The sequence below is a fragment of the Diorhabda carinulata genome, chromosome 7 (genome assembly GCF_026250575.1).
Source record: "Diorhabda carinulata isolate Delta chromosome 7, icDioCari1.1, whole genome shotgun sequence".
NCBI classification, from domain to species: domain Eukaryota; kingdom Metazoa; phylum Arthropoda; class Insecta; order Coleoptera; family Chrysomelidae; genus Diorhabda; species Diorhabda carinulata.
Window position 1 is genome coordinate 18,246,203 of NC_079466.1, and position 23,467 is coordinate 18,269,669.

Consider the following 23,467-nt stretch of genomic DNA (forward strand, 5'->3'; position numbering starts at 1 on the left):
TGTCGGTTTGTCAAGTTGTCACCATTCTGACATTTATTGTGCGCATATCTCATAACTTTTATTTTGTATGTGTTGTGTGTTGCGTGAGTTCTATACCTACAATGAGTGTGATAAATTGAAGTGGAGAAAAGTTTATTAAAGACTCGATGATGGTCTTGGACCATAAAAAAACTAGTTATTTTTTTAAAAGAAATAAGACTTTTTGGATAGAAACCCAGCATACACCTAAGAAAGCTTCAAGCGTATTTGAAGCTTTCGAAGCCGTGTTCATGGAACTATGAACCTAGACTCGTTGTCTTTCACTTTGTCACAAATAAGTTATTTGATTGCTACATTAACTAAAAAAAACTATAAGCAAGTTCTTGGAGATTTAAACAAAGTAAGTAAATTATTTTTTTCTTCAAATTGTGCAAACGTGTGTAGTAAATTATTAAAATATGACAAATTAGATTATCCGCCATGTTTTTCTGGTATTTTGGAATAGGTAACTTTTTTATCGACGGAGTGGTGAAATAATGAACAAAGGTGTTTTGACTGTTGTTTTTTGTTTAAAATTCTTTAAAAATGTAATTAAAATAAAAAAAGTCCTCAAAAAATGTATAAAGCTTTGAATTTCTTTGACAAAATTATAATTAATCAGTGTATTTTTTGACAGCTTGTTTCTTTGCATGGTCTGGAGGCGGACCGTCACTTGCTCCAATGTCTGTTTTCATCAGTGGACTTTTCTGAATCTACAACTAAAATATCAACTCCATCCCTCCAAAATCAAGCATTATTAGAACAGTGCTCTAGTTTGTTGAACAAACCATCATTGTTCACTGCTCTTTGTTATATTACTGATAATTCATTAGTAAACCACAAGGTAAATATTTTTCTCTTAATTAAATAACAAATTATTTAAAAAAATATTGTTTTAGACTATAAAACTTGGGCCGCAGTTCTTCCATCAGTTGAGCAAGTGCCTTCGCCTCTCAGCTGTACAGGAAGTAGTTTTTGCTATTGCAATTCGACATTCGTCTGTTCCTGAAGCTAGAAATTTAGCACAAATCCATTTAAAAACAACAATACCTTCTTTGGTACAGTCTTATATTGATACAGAAGGGAGCAGCAGCCAACACGAGGGTGGACTTCACGAAACTACTCCAGAAGTTCTTCATTTAATTATCTCAGTTGTTCTAAAAAACCCTAAGGAAGTAGGGCTAACTAACGATATACATACAACATTTCTGAAAACTTTACAAAGAGATTTTCCCAAGGACCTAGTACCTGTTGTCCTTGCACCATTAGTTTATCCCGAACAGAGTGAATTATCCCCAGAAATGTCTTCTGAAGGCCCCGGTTTATCCGGGGGTATGCTTGAAACTTCATTGGCAGATGTTGTGACTGAAATAGGCTATAATTTTACATCAACCTTGGAAGAATGTAGAAACAATCTCATGAAGTTAGGAGGTCGAGATATCCCTCCTTCGATAGTATCACGTGTTCTTGCTGTAATGTGCCGAACCCATAGTGGCCTTGAAGATTCTCTTACAATTCAAACTCCAGGATCTTTTAATAAAGGGACTGATAACAGAACCTCGTGGAATATTGATATATTCATTCAAGCACTTAAAGAAATTGTACCAAATTTTCAGTGGAATAGTATTTTTTCTGAACTAGATCACCCTGAATTTATAATTAAAGATAGACAGGGTCTGTGTTTGTTAATAAATGGACTTAGGCAAGGTCTACAAACATTTGGTTTTCACCCTGATACTTTCCCTGTTGATCAGTTTTATAAAAGATGGCAAAATGTTGAAGGACAGTTTAGTTTGATTCAAAATATTCTAAAGCACTCAGATGTGTTTTGTTTTGCTGACTATACTTATGCTCCTGTGGCAGTTGATGTTCTTAAAACCCCTCCTGAACAAGATAGCAAAGAATTAGCAAATTGGAGATCTTTAAATCTGGTAGAACTTTTATTAAGTCTTTCTGAATGTGGACTCTACAACCATGTACAAGACTTATTCAAGATTCCTGTTCACAGTTGCCCAGATGTCCTAGTTTTGGCTCTATTACAAATATCGGCTCCAGTTACTTTGTTGCGGCAAGAACTTCTCACCAATTTAATACCTATTTTTTTAGGCAATCATCCAAATTCTGCCATAATTTTACATCATGCATGGCATACTCAAAATATCAATATAAAACCTATTATAATGCATGCTATGGCAGAGTGGTATGTTAGGGGAGAATGTGATCAAACTAGACTATCGAGAATACTAGATGTAGCTCAAGATCTTAAAGCTCTATCCATGCTTTTGAATGCACAATCAGCACAATCGTACCCATTTATCATTGATTTAGCTTGTCTTGCCTCAAGGAGAGAGTACTTGAAATTAGAAAAATGGCTTTCAGATAAAATCAATGAACATGGTGAAAATTTTGTAATGGCTTGCATAAAATTTTTACATAGGCGCGTACCACAAATAGGAAAAGTTGATGAGTCTATAGCCAAAGCTGTCCCTCTTCCAACAGAAACATTGATGACTATGGTAGTATGTCTTCAAAGGTAAATATATTTTTCTTTAGCTTGTTAATTTACAAATTATTGATATATAAATATATATATATATATATATATATATATATATATATATATATATATATATATATATATATATATATATATATATATAATATAAGGATATATTGAAAAATTCTTAGCCTACTATAAAACCATATAAATTTTCAATGTCAAAATATTTTATTTCTCAACATATTCTCCTCTTAATTGGATACATTTATTACAGAGAACCTGTAACGTCTCTAGACCTTTCAAAAAAAAATGTTTCTTCTTGCTCTGCAAACCAGACCTCTACAGCTTTTATTACCTCCTCATTGGAAGAAAATTTACGACCTTTTAAACTTTTCAGTTGAGGAAAGAGGTAATAGTCGGACGGAGCCAAATCTGATGAATAAGGGGGGTGTTCTAGTAATTCAAACCCTAAATCACGACATGTCTTTTCTCTTGAGTTTTTTCCCGTTGAATGGTCAATAATATCGAATAGTAATCTCCAGTTATTGTTCTACCCTTATTCAAAAAATCAATCATGATTACTCCATGGCAATCCAAAAAAACTGAAGCAAGAGCTTTTCCAGCAGATTTTTGGACACGAAACTTCTTAGGTCTTGGAGAACCAGAGTGTCGCCATTCCATCGTTTGTTGCTTTGTTTCTGGATCGTAGAAATGTACCCAAGTCAACATTCAAACATTTGGGGATCCATTTTGCAGCAATTTTTATCATGTCCAAATTGACGTGAACTATATGATGAACGCGTTCGTATAAAATATTCAGTGTTTCAAAAATCCGTTTTAGCCCAATTCGACGGTCTGATAAAATCATGTCATGAACTGCATCGATATTTTGGGAAATTGACACAGAAACTGGCCTTCCCGATCAGTCATCATCTTCAATGGAAAAAGCACATTGATCACCAAGGGTATTAAGCATATCTTCGTAAATCTGCTTACCTCTTAACCCTTTTAAATACAGGTACTTGATGATGGCTCGATACTTCAATTTTTCGATTTTGACAATTTCAGTGGACATGTTTTTTCTTTTAATTTATTGAGTAACTCTGGTTCCCTTTTTTGGCATCAAACTTTACACTGACACTTCTAATATGTTATTGTTCCTTTCTATAGTAATGCAATATTTTGTTTATGCATGGAACTGGTCTAGCCTTACTAGATATCAATACATCCCTATATATATATATATATATATATATATATATATATATATATATATATATATATATATATATATATAAAAACGTCATTAAACATTTATTCAAATAATGAGTGTTATATATAACTAACCTAACCTAACTGCGTCAAACATAAAGTTCAGTACAATTCAAAATGCTACAACAATTTCTCATGAAAAAACAAATAGGTGGATATGCAGCAAAGATTGATTTTAGTAATATACTTTTTCACATTAAAACGACTGTAAATAATTTATATCAACTATTGACTATATGGAAATAAAACATATATAATAATGTTGCCATTAAACATTTATTCAAATAATGAGTTTTGTACCAAATGATTATTAATAAGCAGTCTTCTAAATCTAAAATTATTTCATTCAGATTCTGGCTAAATCAGAACAGCCAGAACGCGTTCTGGTAAACTCAAGGCGCACTGAACACGTGGCTGTTTTAAATGGCGTAGCATATATAATTTGATAAAGACTGAAATTAAGTCAATCTTTCAAAAATTATTTATAAAAACTAATTTTAAAACAGAAGAGACTTAAAATCAAGAACATTTGGAAGCACTTATATATATATATATATATATATATATATATATATATATATATATATATATATATATATATATATATATATATATATAGATTGAATTGACGTTTCGACTTCAGTCTTTATCAAAATAAAGTAAAAATGTACTTGGCTGAAAACTAGAATACCTTTTGTGATTTGTAAAATTAAATTATTAATTTATTTTTACTTTGTCTTTACCTATTTTCCAGCTTACAACATACTTATAATACAATGCAGGCCTAACTAAATAGCTAGATAAAGATGATGTTATTAGTATTGGTATCAGATGTGTTTATTCTGTTTGATTTTATTTAATTTTTCAATTTTGAGTTATGGTGCCTCTTGTTGATTTTTATTTTTTCTGGTTCAAAGCTTTGTCAATTACTGTGTTACAGATTGAAGCTTTGGAATGTTGAAATTTAAACAAATTGTTGTGTATTTGAAAAAGTTCATAATATCCAATTTTGTAATTGGTCACATTAACTTGAAATGAACTTGACACATTAGAAAAAAATTCCTATAAGTAGGATATATGAAATGAAATTGAAATTAAATATTTGCAATATTTTATTTAGAAATGAAACTTTCTAATGAATACTATTTCTTAGGTCTATAAATAACGTAAGTCCAGAGTGTCAAGAAGCAATAGTAACTATAGTCAGTACATGCACTATAATATTGAAATCAAGACAACAGCAACCCACAATACTTCGTTCCAGAGGACTAGACGGAGGATTAAATCCATCAGTTTTTGCACCACTTTATAATCCATCTGGTGTAGATTCTATTCAAGGGCTTAATACGACATTGGCTAATATGAATATATCTGGTCCCACAAACTCGGCCTTTAACTTGCAAGGGGGTTTAGGGCCTCTAGTACAATCACCTGGATCTCCTTCAAGGATATTGAATGCTGGACCTTCCAATAGTCCCTTTCCGATTATGCCTATACAACATCAAGGCCCTGCTGGATCAAGTTCATCTCTCGTCTTGGGGGTTAATCAAATTAACAATTTGAGCAGAATGGGGCCAAATCCTACCATAGACAAAACTCGGTTACCAGAATATAATTTGTTTCCTGAAATTTCTCCACATGTGTCTAAAGAGATTGAAGATGAAGCTAACAATTATTTTCAGAGAATCTACAATCATCCACCGAATCCTACCTTATCTATTGATGAAGTTTTGAATATGCTCAAGAGGTTTCAAGATTCACACAACAAAAGAGAAAAAGAGGTGAGTTATAGTGGTTGCTACCTTTTGGAAAAGTTTTTTTATAGAAATTATTTTTCACAATTCAATCCAGTTTTGGTCTTTATCGAAATATTTTCATGAATACCGAAGTTAAAATCAAAAAAACCTCCTATACCATGATTAACCCCAGGGATATAAATTGTTGATTCAATGCATCAACCCCCAAACTCAAGTCGTTAATAAATTCTATAACCACAACAAACAAGCTCTTATTCAATAGGAATATTCAAAAAGAACTTTACATGTTCTCATATATCATACCTCAAGAAAAAACTGAAAAAATATAAGTCTTTCTCCCTTACAATGAAGGTGTAAATGGCATAATTTTCAAAACCACTAAAGTAAAACGCAAATAGAAATGTTCCTAACTTTTTAGATCAATTATAAACAAAATTTCAAACGAAAACCACGACTTGAAATCCCTTTTTAATTTTCCCTACTCTCAATGACATCAGTCAAAAATTGATTGAATCTGTGTAAATCTGTTCTTTTTATGATCAACATGACCCATTATTCCCAAATGTCGTGCCTATATCAATTAACAGTTTGTTTTATTTTATTTACTTTGGTCTTATTTATTTCTTAACTCAAGTGAAAATTCTGAGGAATGGAATATGATTGACCTAAAAGTAATTTCTTCCTATTTATCCTCTATATTCTTATGAAATTAAGCTAATTTTATTGAAAATTATATTTGTTTAAAAAAAGCATAATATACGTTAATTTTTACTCCAGCAGAAAAATATGATTCATGTATATTTTTAGAATTTGAATTTCAATTTTAATACTGCAATCATGGTATAAGAGATAGTTATTCATTTTTAATGAGTTTAAAATGGAAGATTAATTGCCATCATTAAATTCAGTAAAAGTCTAGTCCACCACCCTAGTGATTTTGTCATTTCTTTCTAGAACTGCTGTATTTTTGTATATATTCAGCAAAGTATGGAGGGCTCTTCATAATACATACAATTGAATTTACCTTCCTTAACTTATCATCTACAAAATTTCACTACAAAAATTATAAATATTTGAATATTTTCAGAATAGCTAATAAATACCTACATATATATGAAAAAAATATGTTACATGATTTCAGTGTATTAATATATTTTATTTGTTTCAGGTTTTCAACTGTATGTTACGGAGCCTTTTTGAAGAGTATAAATTTTTCCCGCAATATCCTGATAAAGAATTACATATTACAGCTCAACTTTTTGGAGGAATTATCGAAAGGGGTATAGTAGCTTCCTATGTGGCTTTAGGGTTGGCTTTGAGATTTGTTTTAGAAGCATTAAAAAAACCTGAAGGATCAAAGATGTATTATTTTGGAATAGCAGCCTTGGATCGTTTTAAGAGCCGGTTAAAAGAATATCATAAATACTGTGAGCATGTTAGAGCAATTCCTCATTTCAATGATTTTCCCCAACACCTTCAAGAATATGTAGAATATGGTCTACAGAGTTTAGAACCACCTCACAAACCTGAAGGCCCAGTGCTACCACCGAGCTTGGCAGCAATGCTAGCACCTCCTAATGCCACAACGACAGTGTACAAAACTACAACCCCAGTTAGTACTGTGCAAACTAAAGTAAATACTACTCCAGCTAGTACGTTGGGTTCAAGACCTTCAATCGCTAATGCTACAAATATAGACACTCTTTTAGTAGCCACGGAAAAAGAAGAAAAAGCTACTGCCCCTCCTGAACCCTTGCAAGACAAAACTGCCTTTATTTTCAATAATTTAAGTCAATTGAATTTGAAACAGAAATGCGACGAATTAAAGGAGCAGGTTTCAGAAGAATATTACCCGTGGCTAGCGCAGTATCTAGTAATGAAGAGAGCGTCAATAGAATTCAATTTCCATGGATTGTATTCTAATTTCTTGGACACTCTTGGTATAAATGAAATTCTAAAATTAGTTACTAGAGAAACATTTAGAAACATTAGGGTATTGCTGAGATCTGATAAAGCGATAGCTAATTTTTCAGACAGATCTCTTTTAAAAAATTTAGGACACTGGCTCGGAATGTTAACTTTGGCAAGAAATAAGCCTATTTTACAAATCGACCTAGACATGAAATCGCTTTTAGTAGAAGCTTATCACAAAGGGCAACAAGAACTTTTGTATGTTGTCCCATTTGTTGCCAAAGTACTTGAATCTTGTGCTAAAAGTAAAGTGTTCAAGCCACCAAATCCTTGGACCATTGCTTTAATGAATGTTTTAGCAGAATTACACTCTGAAGCAGACCTTAAGTTGACGTTAAAATTTGAAATAGAAGTATTATGCAAACACTTAGATATAGATGTGACGCAGTTGAAACCCTCCATTTATTTAAAAGATCCAGATCGAATAAGAAAGATTGAATATCAGTTGTCACAACCTCTAAAAAAGGAAACATTGATGCAATCAAATATCAATCAAGGAGGAAATATAACCGACCAAGAACTTGCTAATATAATACCCAGTCAGCAGACAAGTTCACCCATCGCTCAACATAATAGTACAACTCCTACATCTGCATTGACAGCTCCACCTGAACCACGTTTTGGTTATTCAGATATTCAGATCTCTGGAATGCAAGCGTTCCAAACACACACCATTATTTCACCTTCAATTTTGTTGTTTCAAACTCAACCTCAACTTAAAACCCTGGTACGGACTTCTATTGAAAGGGCTGTGCAAGAGTGGATAGCACCAGTTGTTGATAGGTGAGGTATTAATAAATTCATTTTGACTCCATTCTAATTTTATCTAGAATCAAATAATGTTTTTTTTTTCAAAATGTAAATTCCATCAAACCTATAAGTAATCAATAAATCATTATTGACAAAAATATCATTTTAACTAATAACTGCTTACATTATTAAAGACGAGTGATAACTTTCTTCAGCCAAAATTATAATCAATGGATTTCTGGAGAAAACATGCATGTAACGAACTGTTTATTAATAATTGCTTTAACGCCACTGTTGTCATATGAGAGCTAATTTTAGATGAACAACTTTTGTTGGATTTTGATTGTCTTCAAAGACCCACTCAGTTGTTTATTAATTTGTTTCTGGTTCCTATGTATGATTTGTCACCTGCGCTTATGGACTTTTGATCCACTTTCAGGTTATGAAGGATGTAACAGCAACAAATTGTATTTGCTTCAAAATGATCATAATACCCACATCATCACTATATATTGTAATAACTTTTTGTTATAATGTACAAAAGTATAGTTTACGCTAAAAGTGTCAATGACAGACAAAAATAATGTCAGTGTTAAAGACATGAATAGCTTCTCCCGCATATTTTGGTATATAATAAATTCGTCGTTGTGTTTTAACTTTGTTATTGATAAAAAACATTGTTTATGTCATCTGTCTAGGGGACACAGCCAGTTATATTGTTCACTGTTGTGGGGTTCTATTGAAGTATAATAGAAATCGTAACAAGTTTATAATATGATATGTAGAATATTACTATATATGTATATAAGAAAAAACATGTGAAATTTTACACCAATATAAAATGATTGAAATTTGTATTTATATATATAGTAGATATTGTTGTAGTCATTCTAATTTTCTTCTACAGATCTATAAAGATAGCTCTTCAAACTTGTGAACAAATTATTAGAAAAGACTTCGCTCTCGATCCAGACGAAAATCGAATGCGGCTAGCTGCACATTATATGGTTCGTAATCTCACCGCAGGCATGGCGATGATCACATGCCGAGAACAACTACTTACAGCGATTAATAGCCATTTAAAGCAGGCGCTTGTAACTAATATGGTATCACCTTCAGTTCAACAAAAAGAAATGATTGATCAAGCTGCCAATGTGATAGCAGGAGACAATATGGAACTGGCCTGCGCTTATGTACAGAAAACAGCTGTCGAAAAAGCTATTCCCGAAATCGACAAAAGACTCGTGAGTGAGTATGAACTTAGGAAAATGGCTCGACAAGATGGAAGGTGAGCTTAATGTTATAAATAAAATTAATTATAACTTTTACTTGGGTCCTACTTTTAGGAATGGGTCTGTAGCATTTTGTAGTTTTGCAATTGATGCAGTTTGATTTGATGCCACAGTTAATATCAGCAAATATAACTTTTACTAAGTTGGAACTTGTGGAACAATGTGATATTCATACTAAACACTCTGGTTGCTACCACTACACCAACACTCATAATTACACTATCTGATGTGCGTTTTGATAACCAAGTTATCATCTTCAGATCCTGAAGATAAACAGGCACAAGATCTGTTGCCATCACATATTTTAATTTTGAATGTTGGTGTGGTGGTAGTAAACTAGTTCAAAATGTCAATTTTGCTTTAAACAGCAATAAAGTCTGTTTTCGAACTTCACCGGGAATTGGCGGATTTAAGAGACCCCCGAAGAAAGAAATCTAATCCATCTAAATGAAAATCTCTTGTTTAACCACTGTTGGACGGAAAGAAAATAATGAGGTGAAGCCCCGTTCTCATAAAAATGTAACAATTTCTCCTGCTAAAGTACATTACCTTCTTCTTCAGTTTGAGTTTCTAGCTCGTTAGTTTTGAGAGGATCGATAGTCTCTTTTATCATATCAAGGTACAGATTACAAGTCAAGCTTCTTCAATAATGACGTTTTCAAGAATACTAGCACAAACATTAATTTTTCATATATGTCCTTTCCGAAAAATATGTAGGTTTTCTTCACGTCGATTGTGAGAGCTTTGTCTATTAACATTGTCAACCAATAAAAACGAACATTTATCTCCGAAAGAGATACAAAATGTTGGGGGCTGTATTGACTGAAAGAGACACAAAACTTTTATCATAATCATACTCAACATATTGAAGAATCTACATTTTATTTGAATGAATTTCATAATTTTTCTTTTTCTTTTCTTATAATCTTGTGTGACATTCCCGTCTGTTCTGCTACTGAGCACAAAGAGGGTAGCACGTTCTGTAGCAAGTTGTTTAAAAAACCCATTTCGAGCTTCTTATAATTAGTACTTTGGGGTTTGGCGCGCATTTCAATATCTACATAAATTGAAATTAGTCTATTCTTTCTTAAAGAATGTGAACCATTTGCATACTTTTATACACTTAACAGTATCACACACAGCCCAACAAGTACAACTGTTACAACAATATATTCTACCCAATTCTTAAAGAAAATATTTTACAATAATTTAATTTGTTAGACCTTTTAATACCCATTTATCTAAATAAAAGTTATTGATTTTTCGCCTGTTTCAGTAAATAACATGTTATATATAAATTTCTTGAATTTCTCAGATCTTTTGATATACTTCTCAAATATCCTTGATTTTAGGTCTCTTCTGACTTAAAATTTGTTTCTTTTATAATCTTTCATTCTTTATCGAAAGATAAAATAAACAAAAAAAGACCAATTTCATATGATTCAAAAACAACGACCATAAATATGAGTTTGTTATAATTTGTTAATTTCATTTGATTTTGGAAATTGGAATATTTCTAATCAAAAATATTTATGAATACCTTGATTTTTATAAAAATTTGTTTTTTTTTAATATAAAAGATATACTGAGGTTATTTTAATCAGATTTTTATTAATACATATACATACAAGTAAATATCTGTCAGGGTATTATATTTTTAGGTCTGTTTGATAGATAATTAAACATCCTCTATGACTTATAATAATATCACATTTATTGATATAATTTGATAGTTGGGAAAGTTCGTGTACATATGGTAAGAAAAATCAACATATATTTATAATCAATTAAGGATCAGATCAGAAATATATCAAAAGGTCTAAGAAATTAAAGATATACATATATATAAATTAACAAAAAATCTATAATGAAATTGACATTTTAATACAATAGTTTCAAACCTTGTAAACAATTTATTATAAAAAGAGAGAATGCCAAACAAATGGTTACCTTGTCTCGAAATTTATTAGAAACAAAGGCAAAATTTCATATGACTGGCATAGGAAATCAATAAGCCCTGCAAATATCTACAAAAAACACCTGTTTGTAGAAACGTCAAAATTCAATTTCATTTGTAATGACTTAAACTTACAACTTTCAAATGGATGGTTAGTTGAAAACTTCATTTATTTGTTTTCTTCAATCTATTTTGATTAATTTTTTATTGAAACTTCTCGAGTTCTTAAGTTCATATATTTATTTGAATTTTATTTTTTTTAACGTTTAGCTCGTCACTACGAGCATTATAACTAAAATTTCTTAAAACTATGGTCAAAACTTAGAATTTATGTTAAAATTATTTTGTTTAATGTCATAAAGTAATGTCATATAAGGTGTCAAAGAAGAGAAACATTAGTTATCTGTCTATATACCTTAGAAATATAAGAGATATAGTTAAAAAATTAATTAATCAAATTATAATAAATTCTACTTAATTTTATTTCAAATCTTGTTTATTATTAACAGATAATTTATTCTGGTTTATGAAGATTATCTCCTTTTTTTATAAAGTTATTTTCTGGACAACTTGACCATGTATGGAGTAAATAACATGTGATTTTTTTGTATTCTCATTTTTGTGAATAATGGGGATGGTTGAATCCAGGGCGTCAATCTCATTGAAATTTTACAGAGAAAATGAAAGCTGAAAAATATAAAAGTGATCAAAATAGAAATTAAATAAATTTTGTGCTTTCTATCTAAAACACCGTGTACATTAACACAACACTGATAATTTTGAGTCAACTGGTTAGCTAGCCGTCTGAACCTTTTAAATATAGGATTTTGGCGTTCGCAGTTCGAAGTGACATCAGAAAGAAGGATCGAAGTTGGGCGATAGTTTTGGTGTTATTGAAATCGATTTAGTATTCGGTATGGACGTGTTGTTGGGCAAGTGTAGGACAAATAACAGAATTAGTAACAGACAACTAGTATTTCTTTGTCCTGAAGAAATACGTCGATTTGTCTGGCCTCTCTATGACGTTCATTGGAAATTCTATTTTTGACTGATCTGATTAGGTGGGATGTGGTTTGAAGATTGTGCGGATACCGTGGGGTTTAAAGATTTTACAAATTCTGTCTGTCACACATTTAATACAAGGAAGGGATATTTTAATTGATTTTCTGAGCCGGTGAAGGAGTTGGAGATGAAATTTTTTGGATCCTCCTAGAGATTTGGGATTTGTTGTACCCATTCTGAATCAATGTTTATTTCAAAAAATTGATTTCAGATGGTCTACTGAATTTGTTAGTCAACGATATGGATCATGATATGAATGTATCAATGACCTAGTTAAGTTGGGCCGGATGATGATGGGACTGAGCGTTAAGAAAACGGTTGGTATGAGTGGGTTTGTGATAGATTATGTCAGAGAAACCGTGTGGAGAAAGCTTTACGATAATGACGTCAAGAAATGGTAGAAATAAGTTTCCCTCCACTTCTATCCTGAACTATAAACAGATTTTGTTCATATATATTTATAAATTAATGATTTTAATAAATAATTTATTTTTGATCGAAATATTTTGGCTTTTATTTTGAACAATTACAATGCACATGCCATAAAATCGAACTGCTATATGCTATTTTTTGATAGTTTTACAATTTTAATTTTTTTATAGACGCTATTGCGACGCTATAGCACTTACCTACCAAGCCGAGCGTATGCCAGAACAAATACGACTCAAAGTCGGTGGTATCTCCCCCAGCCAGATGGCTGTATACGAAGAATTCGCACGAAACATACCAGGTTTTTTACCTAACGAACGTGATGCGACGATGCTTATCCAAAAACAAACGCCTATTGAAGTACAATCACACTCTTCTACGCCATTTTCGATTCCTCAAACTGCATTATCTTCTGATGACATCACTTTGTTATATGAAAAATTAACTGTAGAAGTTGAACAATTTGTACAACTTACAGGTGGACAAACGCAGTATGGTTTAATTAATTCAAATGTGTTAATGATCAGAGATTGTTTAATGCATATTTTGAGAAATAGAGATTTATCCCCGCCACAAGCCATTGTACAAAAGGTAAAAATACTTTTCCTATAGTACAAGTAAATTATACAAGTACATTTTGTTAAAAGCAAGGAAAGTTCTCTCATTCAATCAACAAGATCAATTCGCGATTCTTCCTCTTCGTGAAAACATAATCATATTTAAATTAATGTATACCTATTGCTACCTCTTACAAAAATAAGTACTGATCTTGCTCTTGTTTAATATCAACACCTTTTTCATGCCATTTAATGATCATGCAATTAATAGAAAAACTCTAGTCTCACTTTCGTTTTATATACTCTCATTTTGATGTCTTTTGGTGTCAAATGATTTATTTCCTTGATTCTTGTACTTGATATCTATTGTCGTGTTATTTCTTTGAATTATTCTTATTAAAATGTTTCAGTTTCTTCAAACTTGTAAGCTCCAGACTTTTAGCTAATTTTTGTTTGCTGTTGTGTGGCTCAGTAGCCAACAATGCCATTATAACAAGTATTTATCTTTTAGTGTGTAGAAAGTCTTCAAGATCTTCAAACCTCTACACTAAATGAAACTGATCCAGTGAGTCTTCGATTCAAAGAGTTAATAGTGAGAATTCTTAAGACAATGCAAGATCCGAGAGTCTACGGCCAACAATGGACCAATAAACTAGTTACAAGATATTTGACAGAATGTCAAAATGAACAACAACGTTACAATATCGACGCCGTGGATACACTTATTAAAAGTGGCTTAGTAAATATTCCACAATACGATCTAGCACTAGCACAATGTATGGAAAATGGTCTTAACTACATGGGAGTTAATTTTGCCATGCAGTTGGTACAACTTTACCTTATAGATGATAGGTAGGACAAATTTTTTTAAATACATAGCTTGTAATATTTTTTACCTGTAATAATTTCATTAATTTCGAACACAAAAATCGAATTAAACTTATTTTGGTAAGTGTAGCTTTATTTAAATAAATTTGCAAAAATTGAAGACATTCTACATACCATTTTTAAGATAATCACCTCCTCAACAATAAGTTATAAAGAAAATTTGGTTAAATTAGGTTAGAAAATTTGGTTTCTCATAAAAATTATGTTTTCCACGATCAAAAACTCAATCAAAGCATTGATCAGACAGGTTTTTAGTCCTATGTTCGACAGCCAGATTTTTAAATCACACCAGTCGTAATATTGAAATAATAGAGCAGATGGTTAGAAATAGAATCAGAGAAGCCAACCTGAGACAAAGAAAGCCAATATGAGAACCTCTTCCAACTTGTAACTGCATAAGGGTGTCAAATATTGCTTGAGAAGACTTCATTTGTAGATCAATAAACCAGATTTAAAACATTTTTAATCACTTATTGTAATTGAATTCACGCAGCTATGTTTATTATTAAGCACTATCAATTCTATACGACATTTGAAACAAATGCCTTACCAACCACCACCTCAGAATTAAAGAACTTCCTGCACTGCTCTTTCTGACCAATTAAGGAAGATTCCATTCAAAATATTCAAAAACGGGATTGTTGGAACAGTTCATAAATTTTAACAATAATCCAATATTAATCAACTTCTATAACTTTTGTGGAATACCTTATTTCATGTGTATATGTTGAAGAATCTTCGCATTTTGAACACGCAATATATAGTTTGTAACTGTTTTTAGTGAAATTTTTTTTCTAATTTAGTTTTGAGATAGTTGTCTTGACTGGTATCCTATAACTGTTATATGGAACGCTGTTAATCTCATCTTGAGGATGTTGTCTCTAATCCAATTTAATCCTAATTTGAGGCCTTTATCCGATTTAAAGATAATCTATTACCAATTTGGAAAAAACTGTGAAACAAATAAAGTGGCCTGTAGCTGATTCTAGTTTAGTAGATATTGAATGGATAACGTTTGTTGAACATTTTTAGTACATTCTCAAAAGAGTAATCCTTCCTTTTTGAAAACGTTTATATATTTTTGACAGGTATATCGCTTTTCGATTTTTTATAATACATTTTTGTAGGTCAGGGCAATTTGTTACGGACAATGATTTCTGTAATACTATTGAAATGCTTTCAAAAATTCAAACGCACACAAGACAACCACCAGAAGGATTAGGAAACATTATGGATATTTTGCGACAGAATGAACCAAGCTCTTTTTTTGGAGATAGGGCAGCAATTGGTCCGACAGTTCACATTCATAATGGAATTTTACAGGTAAGTTGTATAAGTGGACTAATTAAAATATCTAACATTATTTTGTTGCATTACTTTATATCAATAATATAGTTAATCACCAAGTAGAAGACAATGCAATCTATTAGGAATTATTATCAACTCAGTATCAATATAATCAGTAAATAATCGTGAGAATCTACATTTTTGTAACACACTAATCTAGCTAGAATTTTTATACATAAATTGTAAACTTGCTGCATGTATACATCAATGTGGATTTGGTCTATACATTATCTAGTAAACAAAGAAATTTGCAATTATAACAATTATATTGACCTCAAGGTGTAGGTCATTTAAATTTATCCCACTACTCCCAAACTTACTTTATACATCAAACGTCCAGACTTTATTGCATTACTATGTTTATTAAATCTTGAACTATTTTCTCACACATTCAAGCAATTTTTCAAGAGATTGTACGTTAATATCCATGGCAATAAATTTTAACGTGTCTCAACAGCAGATCTTTCATTCAATTATTCAAAAGTAATAGTTTCTCTTCAATAACCTTTCTTTTAAGTTTCTGTACTTACATGTTCATATATTATGGTTTTTCAACTTTTGTACCAATTGATTACACCCAAAATGTCATTTTTAAGGCTAAAGTTCTCACAATATATATTTTCGGGAATAGGCAATCAATGTTGTAAGACCTGTCATTTTATATAAGCAAATATAGCTTACAGTGGGGGATATCATAAAAATGAAATGAGAGGCTGAGGGTTCTTTTAGAATTAGAATTTTGAATATCCAAATTCAATTTACATTTATTTGTCTGGTAAGAAGTTATCGATATTGTAGGAAAATATATTTTTGAATATTTAGAAATGTCAAATGTACTTATATTTATGTAGGTACACAAGTACCCGCGACTAGATCTATATTTCGAAAACCATTCATACTATTTTTACGGTAATTTGCGCGTAGAGGTTTTGACTATGATGAATTTAATCAAAATATTTTGACAGTCGAGTTGTAAAGAGTTGAAAATTTCAAAAAAACGGCATACGTATCCCTGTCATAACTTTTTAAATATTATGAGATGGCATACAAGATTAAGTTTAATTTCGCTATTATTTGCGACATTCATATCAAAGGACTAAAAACTTATCATTATTGTTTATTTAGTATGAGTTTTTTTATTCAACTTCATGTTCAGGTACATCTTTACCTGTTATTTATAGTTATTTATGTTAGTAGAGTCAAATGCTTTATAAGTCAACCAATAAAAACCCCTTCCATTTCGATCAACATATACATTAATTCAGTCCAGAATTTTGACCATTGATCAATTATGATTGGATTGATTTCAATTTACCTATATCTGAATACTCAAGTTTTAAATTGTCAAATTTACATATGCGTTTTTTCTTAGCATAATGTAATATCGAATTGAAAAGTTTGTTACATTTTATTTCATTGTGATATCTCTAATGTATGATTATTAACTGAGAAGCGATTTGGAGTAAAACGTACAATTACTTGCAAATGTAATATATGTGGTGTTACGTTGAATACAACTAATGATGAAAAAGAGCTTGACAAAATAAAGCTTTGGTGTGCGGTATAATAGCTGCGGGACTTCTATATAAGCAGTTATCCAAAGTTTTAGGTGGTGCAAATCTTCCTACAATGTCTCCTAACACATATTTGTCACATTAAACTGTTATAAAAAACACCAAAGACATTGCGATAGAGAAGATGGTTATAGCGGGTGAAGAAGAATATAAAGTAGCGGTTGAAGCTGGTGAATTAATACGCTACACATAATCGGTGATTACTCAAAATGTGATATATATTTTTATTATGAGGAATACATGGAATGTATTAACCAGCCTGTTTTTATAGTACTGAACTCTAGCCTTAATACATTTAAATAAGATGTTTTTTTTAAACTTATTTAATTTTATTGATACTTATTTAATAGGTGAGAGCGCCTAATTATGAAGATCCTCCAGGACTTGTAGAAAAAACAGACCAACTTCTCCGCGATTGGATTACCATATATCACACACAAAACCAAGGCCGCGATTCCACAAAAGCTTTTAGTATGTTTGTGCACCAGATGAACGTTTATGGTATATTAAAAACCGACGATTTGATTACAAGGTTTTTTCGACTTTCTACGCAATTATGTGTAGAAACTGTGTACAGAATTCTTGCAGAAAAAACCACGACGAACGTAACATTACTAAAACCGAAATGCTATCATACCTTAGACGCCTTTGTTAGATTGGTGGCGTTATTAGTTAAACATTCAGGCGATGCCAACAATACGACGACGAAAATACATCTTTTGAATAAAGTAAGTGTAATTTTATTTTGAAATCTTATATTCTTATCTTATATTTTGTCTTATTTTTTAAATCTAACGAAACGTAAATTTATTTCTGTGACTTTCAAAAAACCACTTCTACATAGTTAGGAGGAGTAATAAAAAAATATAAATTATTAAAAACAAACGTCATAATAAATTTGAATTAATGTTCTTCAAAGTACTGCACTCTGAAGGTTTGTGAAACATTTCTGAAATACTACTGCGGGAATGACTTTAGTCTGCTCTGTCGTGGATTTCTCAATATCAGGAAATGTATAAAAATATTTCCCTTCAGAATATATTTATTTTTAGAGAAGAGCTAGAGGCTGCATTGTGCAAAATCTGATAATACAAATATGTCTAGTGGAAAACTTTTTAGCGACAAAAATTCGCAAATAAATTTTGTTGTGCAAACGTACTAGTACCTCCTTATAACTTTCTGAGAATACAGTTGTTCTCCTTCTCTATCTCTGATTTCACCATGTCCTAACAATGACCTTTATGAATTTTGCCTTATATAGGTGAGGCGAGTTTTTCATTTAGAAATTTTGTCTCATGATTTTAGCGAACTTTCATTTTCAGAAACAATTATGGGAATGAAATTAAGACGATCTTTTAATTTTATGCAACACTTCAATCAAAAGGCATAAATTTGGCGCTTATTTATCAGATTCATTTGCACATTTTTATCTGTTTCTGAGGTCTCAGAATGTTCCTATATATATTTAAATTACATTTAAATAACTTCTAGTACAGTCGTTGCGCATATTCTCATAGCCATGGCTGTATCCTTTTCATGCTTGCTCCAGAGGAGTTTACTATTTAGGGTGAGTCCAAGAAATCTCTGTTTTCCACTCAATGTCAAGGTTGAAGTTGACAGATTTAGATTGAGTTTTTGTCTTGTTGAAATATTGATTGAGAAAGTTTGTCCTTCAGCAAGTCCTTTGTTTTCTTTTATTTTGACGTAATTTTAGATTGAACAAATTCTATAATGCATCATGTTTAGGTTTTAGGTATTGTAGCGGGATGTCTACTACAGGATCACGACACACGCGGAACAGAATTTCAACAGTTGCCTTATCAAAGGATATTCACCATGTTATTTTTAGAGTTAAATGCCCCTGAACCTGTCTTAGAAGCTATCAATTTCCACATATTGAATGCATACTGCCACACTTTACACATATTAAGACCAACTAAAGCTGCCGGCTTCTGTTATGCTTGGTTAGAATTAGTTTCTCATAGAGTATTTATGGGAAGAATGCTCGCCAGTAGTCCACAACAAAAGTAAGTTTCAAAGTATTATATTACTCTCAATGAGGTTATGCAATGATCATATAATGATAGCTATTACTAAACAAGCGGGTTGTTAGTTACAAAATGAACCTCACTTCAGCTGCTACGTTAAGCTATAGCTGGCGCTATCAGATGGCGTGCGGCTGAATACTCCTCACATTATAGCTTTCACTATATTAAGTTACCTGCGATGCCTTCAGTTGGCGTGCGGCTGTGTGCCCGTTACAATATCAATATTACTCGGATATTTAAGTTTTGTAATCAATAACTATACTGAACCCAACAACTATTTAAGGCGACCAATTGGAACCAAAAATTGCTTCTATTGGATTCAACTACTTGATAATCTATCAGTTGTGCTTAGTATAGTTGATATGCGTTGATGTTGATACAAAAAAGCTTCTTTTTTTTTCAGGTGTTGGCCAATGTATGCTCAACTGTTGGCGGATTTATTCAAATACTTAGCTCCATTTTTAAGAAATGCTGAGTTAGCAAAACCGGTTACCATGTTGTACAAAGGTACTCTTCGGGTACTGCTCGTCCTTTTACATGATTTTCCAGAGTTTTTATGCGATTATCACTATGGTTTCTGTGACGTCATTCCGCCCAACTGTATTCAAATGAGAAATTTGATTCTTTCAGCGTTTCCGAGAAATATGAGACTGCCCGATCCGTTTACACCTAACTTGAAAGTTGACATGCTCCAGGAAATATCATATGGACCCAGAATACTAACAAATTTATCGTTGATGATAACTCCAGCACAGTTTAGAAAAGATCTCGATTCATATTTAAAAGCTAGGGCTCCAGTTACTTTTTTATCAGAATTGAGGAGCAACTTGCAGGTAAATTTGGATATTTATCAATAAATAGAAATATTTGCATTTTGCTTAATATCCACAATTTGTCTTTATATTAATCCATAGATCACCTACATCATAGACATCAAAATAAGAATAAAATCAAAATAGAAATTTTGTTCTAATAAGAAAAATTTATTTTTCCTCAGTCCTTACATCTCAAATATATAGCAGTAGTCAACTAAATTATATTAAGTTTTATTGGAATTTACAAAATAGAGCTATAAATTTTATTTAAATCCTTAATTTCTTAGACCTTTTGATTTGTTTGTTTCTAGATTTTCTTGATTTTAGGTCTCTTCTGTTTCAAAATAAGTTTTATTTTATGATTTTTAAAAGAAAGATAAATTTTGACGTTTCGATTTAACTTCAGTCTTAATAAAAAATTTTTTAACCAATATTTCAATCAATGAAGCGTCAATTTGAATATTGAAATTTGAAATCTAGGAATTTATAGTTTTTACATTAAAAACTAAACAACCTTCAATTCAATTTATGTACATTTATATACATTCTACCCAAAGTTATTCAGGTCTTATTTATCATTTCTCGTCTTTATATATGTGAATTATTTTTTCGTCTCATTAATAATTTAATCTATTTTATGAATATTGAGATGTCAGACCTATGTAAACAGTAGATTAATTTAAAACCTAATATGCTAAACATATGAAAAATTTTCCATAAAACTGTGTTTATATTTTTAGGTTTCAAATGAGCCTGGCGTCCGGTACAACATTCCTCTAATGAATGCCTTAGTACTTTATGTCGGCACACAAGCCATAGCTTATATCAGGAACAAGAGCCATACACCCAATATGTCGACAATTGCACATAGTGCTCATATGGATATCTTCCAAAATTTGGCTGTTGATCTTGACACAGAAGGTCGATACCTTTTTCTGAATGCTATTGCAAATCAGTTAAGATATCCAAATAGTCACACACACTATTTTTCATGTACATTGCTTTATCTATTTGCCGAGGCCAATACAGAGGCCATTCAAGAACAGATTACAAGGGTATTACTGGAAAGGTTAATTGTAAATAGACCACATCCTTGGGGACTGTTGATTACCTTCATAGAACTTATCAAGAATCCAACATACAGGTTTTGGCAACATGAATTCGTGCATTGTGCCCCAGAGATTGAAAAGTAAGAATAATTTTTACATTATCTATACATAGCTTCTTTTTCGCAAATATTAAGTTCTCCAAACGCAATACAGACCGTTTCTGACTGTCGCTGACATTTCCAATGTAAGCATTACATTGTTGAACATAACCTTAACCACATCATGGGTTTGCTTTTAATATGCACAGATACCTTACAAACCACTATGTCATGTCTTATCAAAATGATCGACCGCAAGTTTCACCAAAAAAACGCTCTCTACTTAGTTCTACCTTTTCTGGATATGATGAAGATGATACTATCCAAATTACATCACCTTCCAAACTTTTTTGCTATTAAAAGTTGCAAGTAGTCATCTTGTCATTCCTAGACGTGTAAAAAATGTATTCAGCTTTTCAGATACATATTAATTTTTGTCTGAATATGTATTAATATATATCTGTTATTCTTAGGTTATATTACCAAATGTTGAAGGTCGATAAATAGATAACTTTTATATAAAAACCAAACCGACTCACCGGAACTAACACAATAACATACTTCAAATTTGTGTTATATGGTATCCATATCAAGTGTAATAGCTCAATTAGTTATGGGAGATCTTGAAGAAACTGTCTTAAGAAAACATAAATATTCCATTCTTTTTCCATTATGTAGACTGCATTACTGCTGTACTGAAAATTGAACTTTAAAATATTACTAAAAGTTCAATTCTTATCAAAAAATTCCCAATGGAGATTGAACAAAATAACGAAATCAATTTTCTTGATGTTACATTATGTAAAATTAACAATAAGATCAATAACATAAGAACCGAATGGTATACACAACCAACTTGGTCCTCGAGATACTCAACTCGAATTCATGTCATTCTGTGTCACAAAAGAAATCAGTGATTTTTAGTTTTAGTTTTGCTGATAGAGTTATCCAACTATCAGATCATGATTTAGAAACATAGGTATTAAAAAAGCAAAAGCTGCATTAAGAGAACATAATTATTCTGAAAAAAAATTATAAATAACATATTCAAGAGACGGATAAAAAAAATACTATAATCAATTAAAGAACAAAACAAAACCTAAAAATCAAAATATAGAACATATTTTGTCTCTTATTTTTTTATTGTTTTTTAATCTATTTAATGGGTGATTTGTGCCTTGAAGCAAATTGCTAACAATAGAAAAACTATCATTAGAATGTGGAAGTTTTTTAATAAGTTTTCGCAGTGAATATGTAATTTTTAAGAATTAATAAATATAAAATTATGAATCAGTTTCAATTTTCAGATTATTCGAATCGGTTGCAAGGTCATGCATGGTAAAATCAACAGTGCAAACGCAAGAAGGTGACATACAAGAGTGATAGCATTTTTGTGATTTGTACATAATTCAATGAAATTAATGAAAATATGTGACATTTTTTAAATTAATTTTTTGTTAAATAATTGAAAGCTTAATTTTGGGAGCAATGCATTTTATTTTTAGAAGATAAGGTGATTATAGTGTATAGAGATTAATTAGTGTAATATATTAGGTATTTTTAAGAAATTTTCAAGTATTTGTAACTAGTATACATATATGTGGATGTAATAAACGGTTTTCAATGTTTTCAGCATTACATATTTGTTTAATTATAGAATATTAATATCATAGATAATTAATACAAGTAACATAATAATCAGAGTTGTGCGTACATATATAATTGGTAACCTTATATACCTAAAGGTATGTTTCCTATATTTTTCACCTGACTTGATCATTCGTATAGTTGTCATAGCAAACAGTTGTCTCCTGAGTCTTCCGTATTTCCTGTAGTCCTCTCCGGTGTACTTCGTGGGTTTCATTAGCTTTTGTGTTTCTAGATCCTAGCTTTTCTAGCCCTATCTGCATTATGTCCCAATACTTTTTGCGGTGTTGTGTCTCCATAAACTTCGCTTCAAGGACAATTAACACTTGTTTCTAGTGTCACGTCCAGTTATTTGGCCGTGTTTGTCCACTTGATTTCTTCGTCATTGATTTTTATTTTCTGGTCTGGGTGACTCGTTCTTTTCTTGTAGAGGGCG

General features: G+C 31.2%; 1 protein-coding gene across 1 annotated transcript; it reads left to right on the forward strand.

The window, feature by feature from the left end:
* The first annotated feature begins 23 nt into the window (after window positions 1–23).
* LOC130896642 (CCR4-NOT transcription complex subunit 1) lies at window positions 24–23,022 on the forward strand. The gene is made up of 14 exons (XM_057804850.1): window positions 24–379; window positions 656–862; window positions 918–2,551; window positions 4,944–5,571; window positions 6,716–8,301; window positions 9,176–9,556; window positions 13,182–13,599; window positions 14,077–14,417; window positions 15,581–15,776; window positions 17,725–18,102; window positions 19,121–19,401; window positions 19,826–20,255; window positions 20,978–21,426; window positions 22,692–23,022. Exons 1-14 carry the CDS (start codon window positions 278–280, stop codon window positions 22,765–22,767), a joined length of 7,107 nt encoding a protein of 2,368 aa, XP_057660833.1. The 5' UTR covers window positions 24–277; the 3' UTR covers window positions 22,768–23,022.
* The last annotated feature ends 445 nt before the right edge of the window (window positions 23,023–23,467 follow it).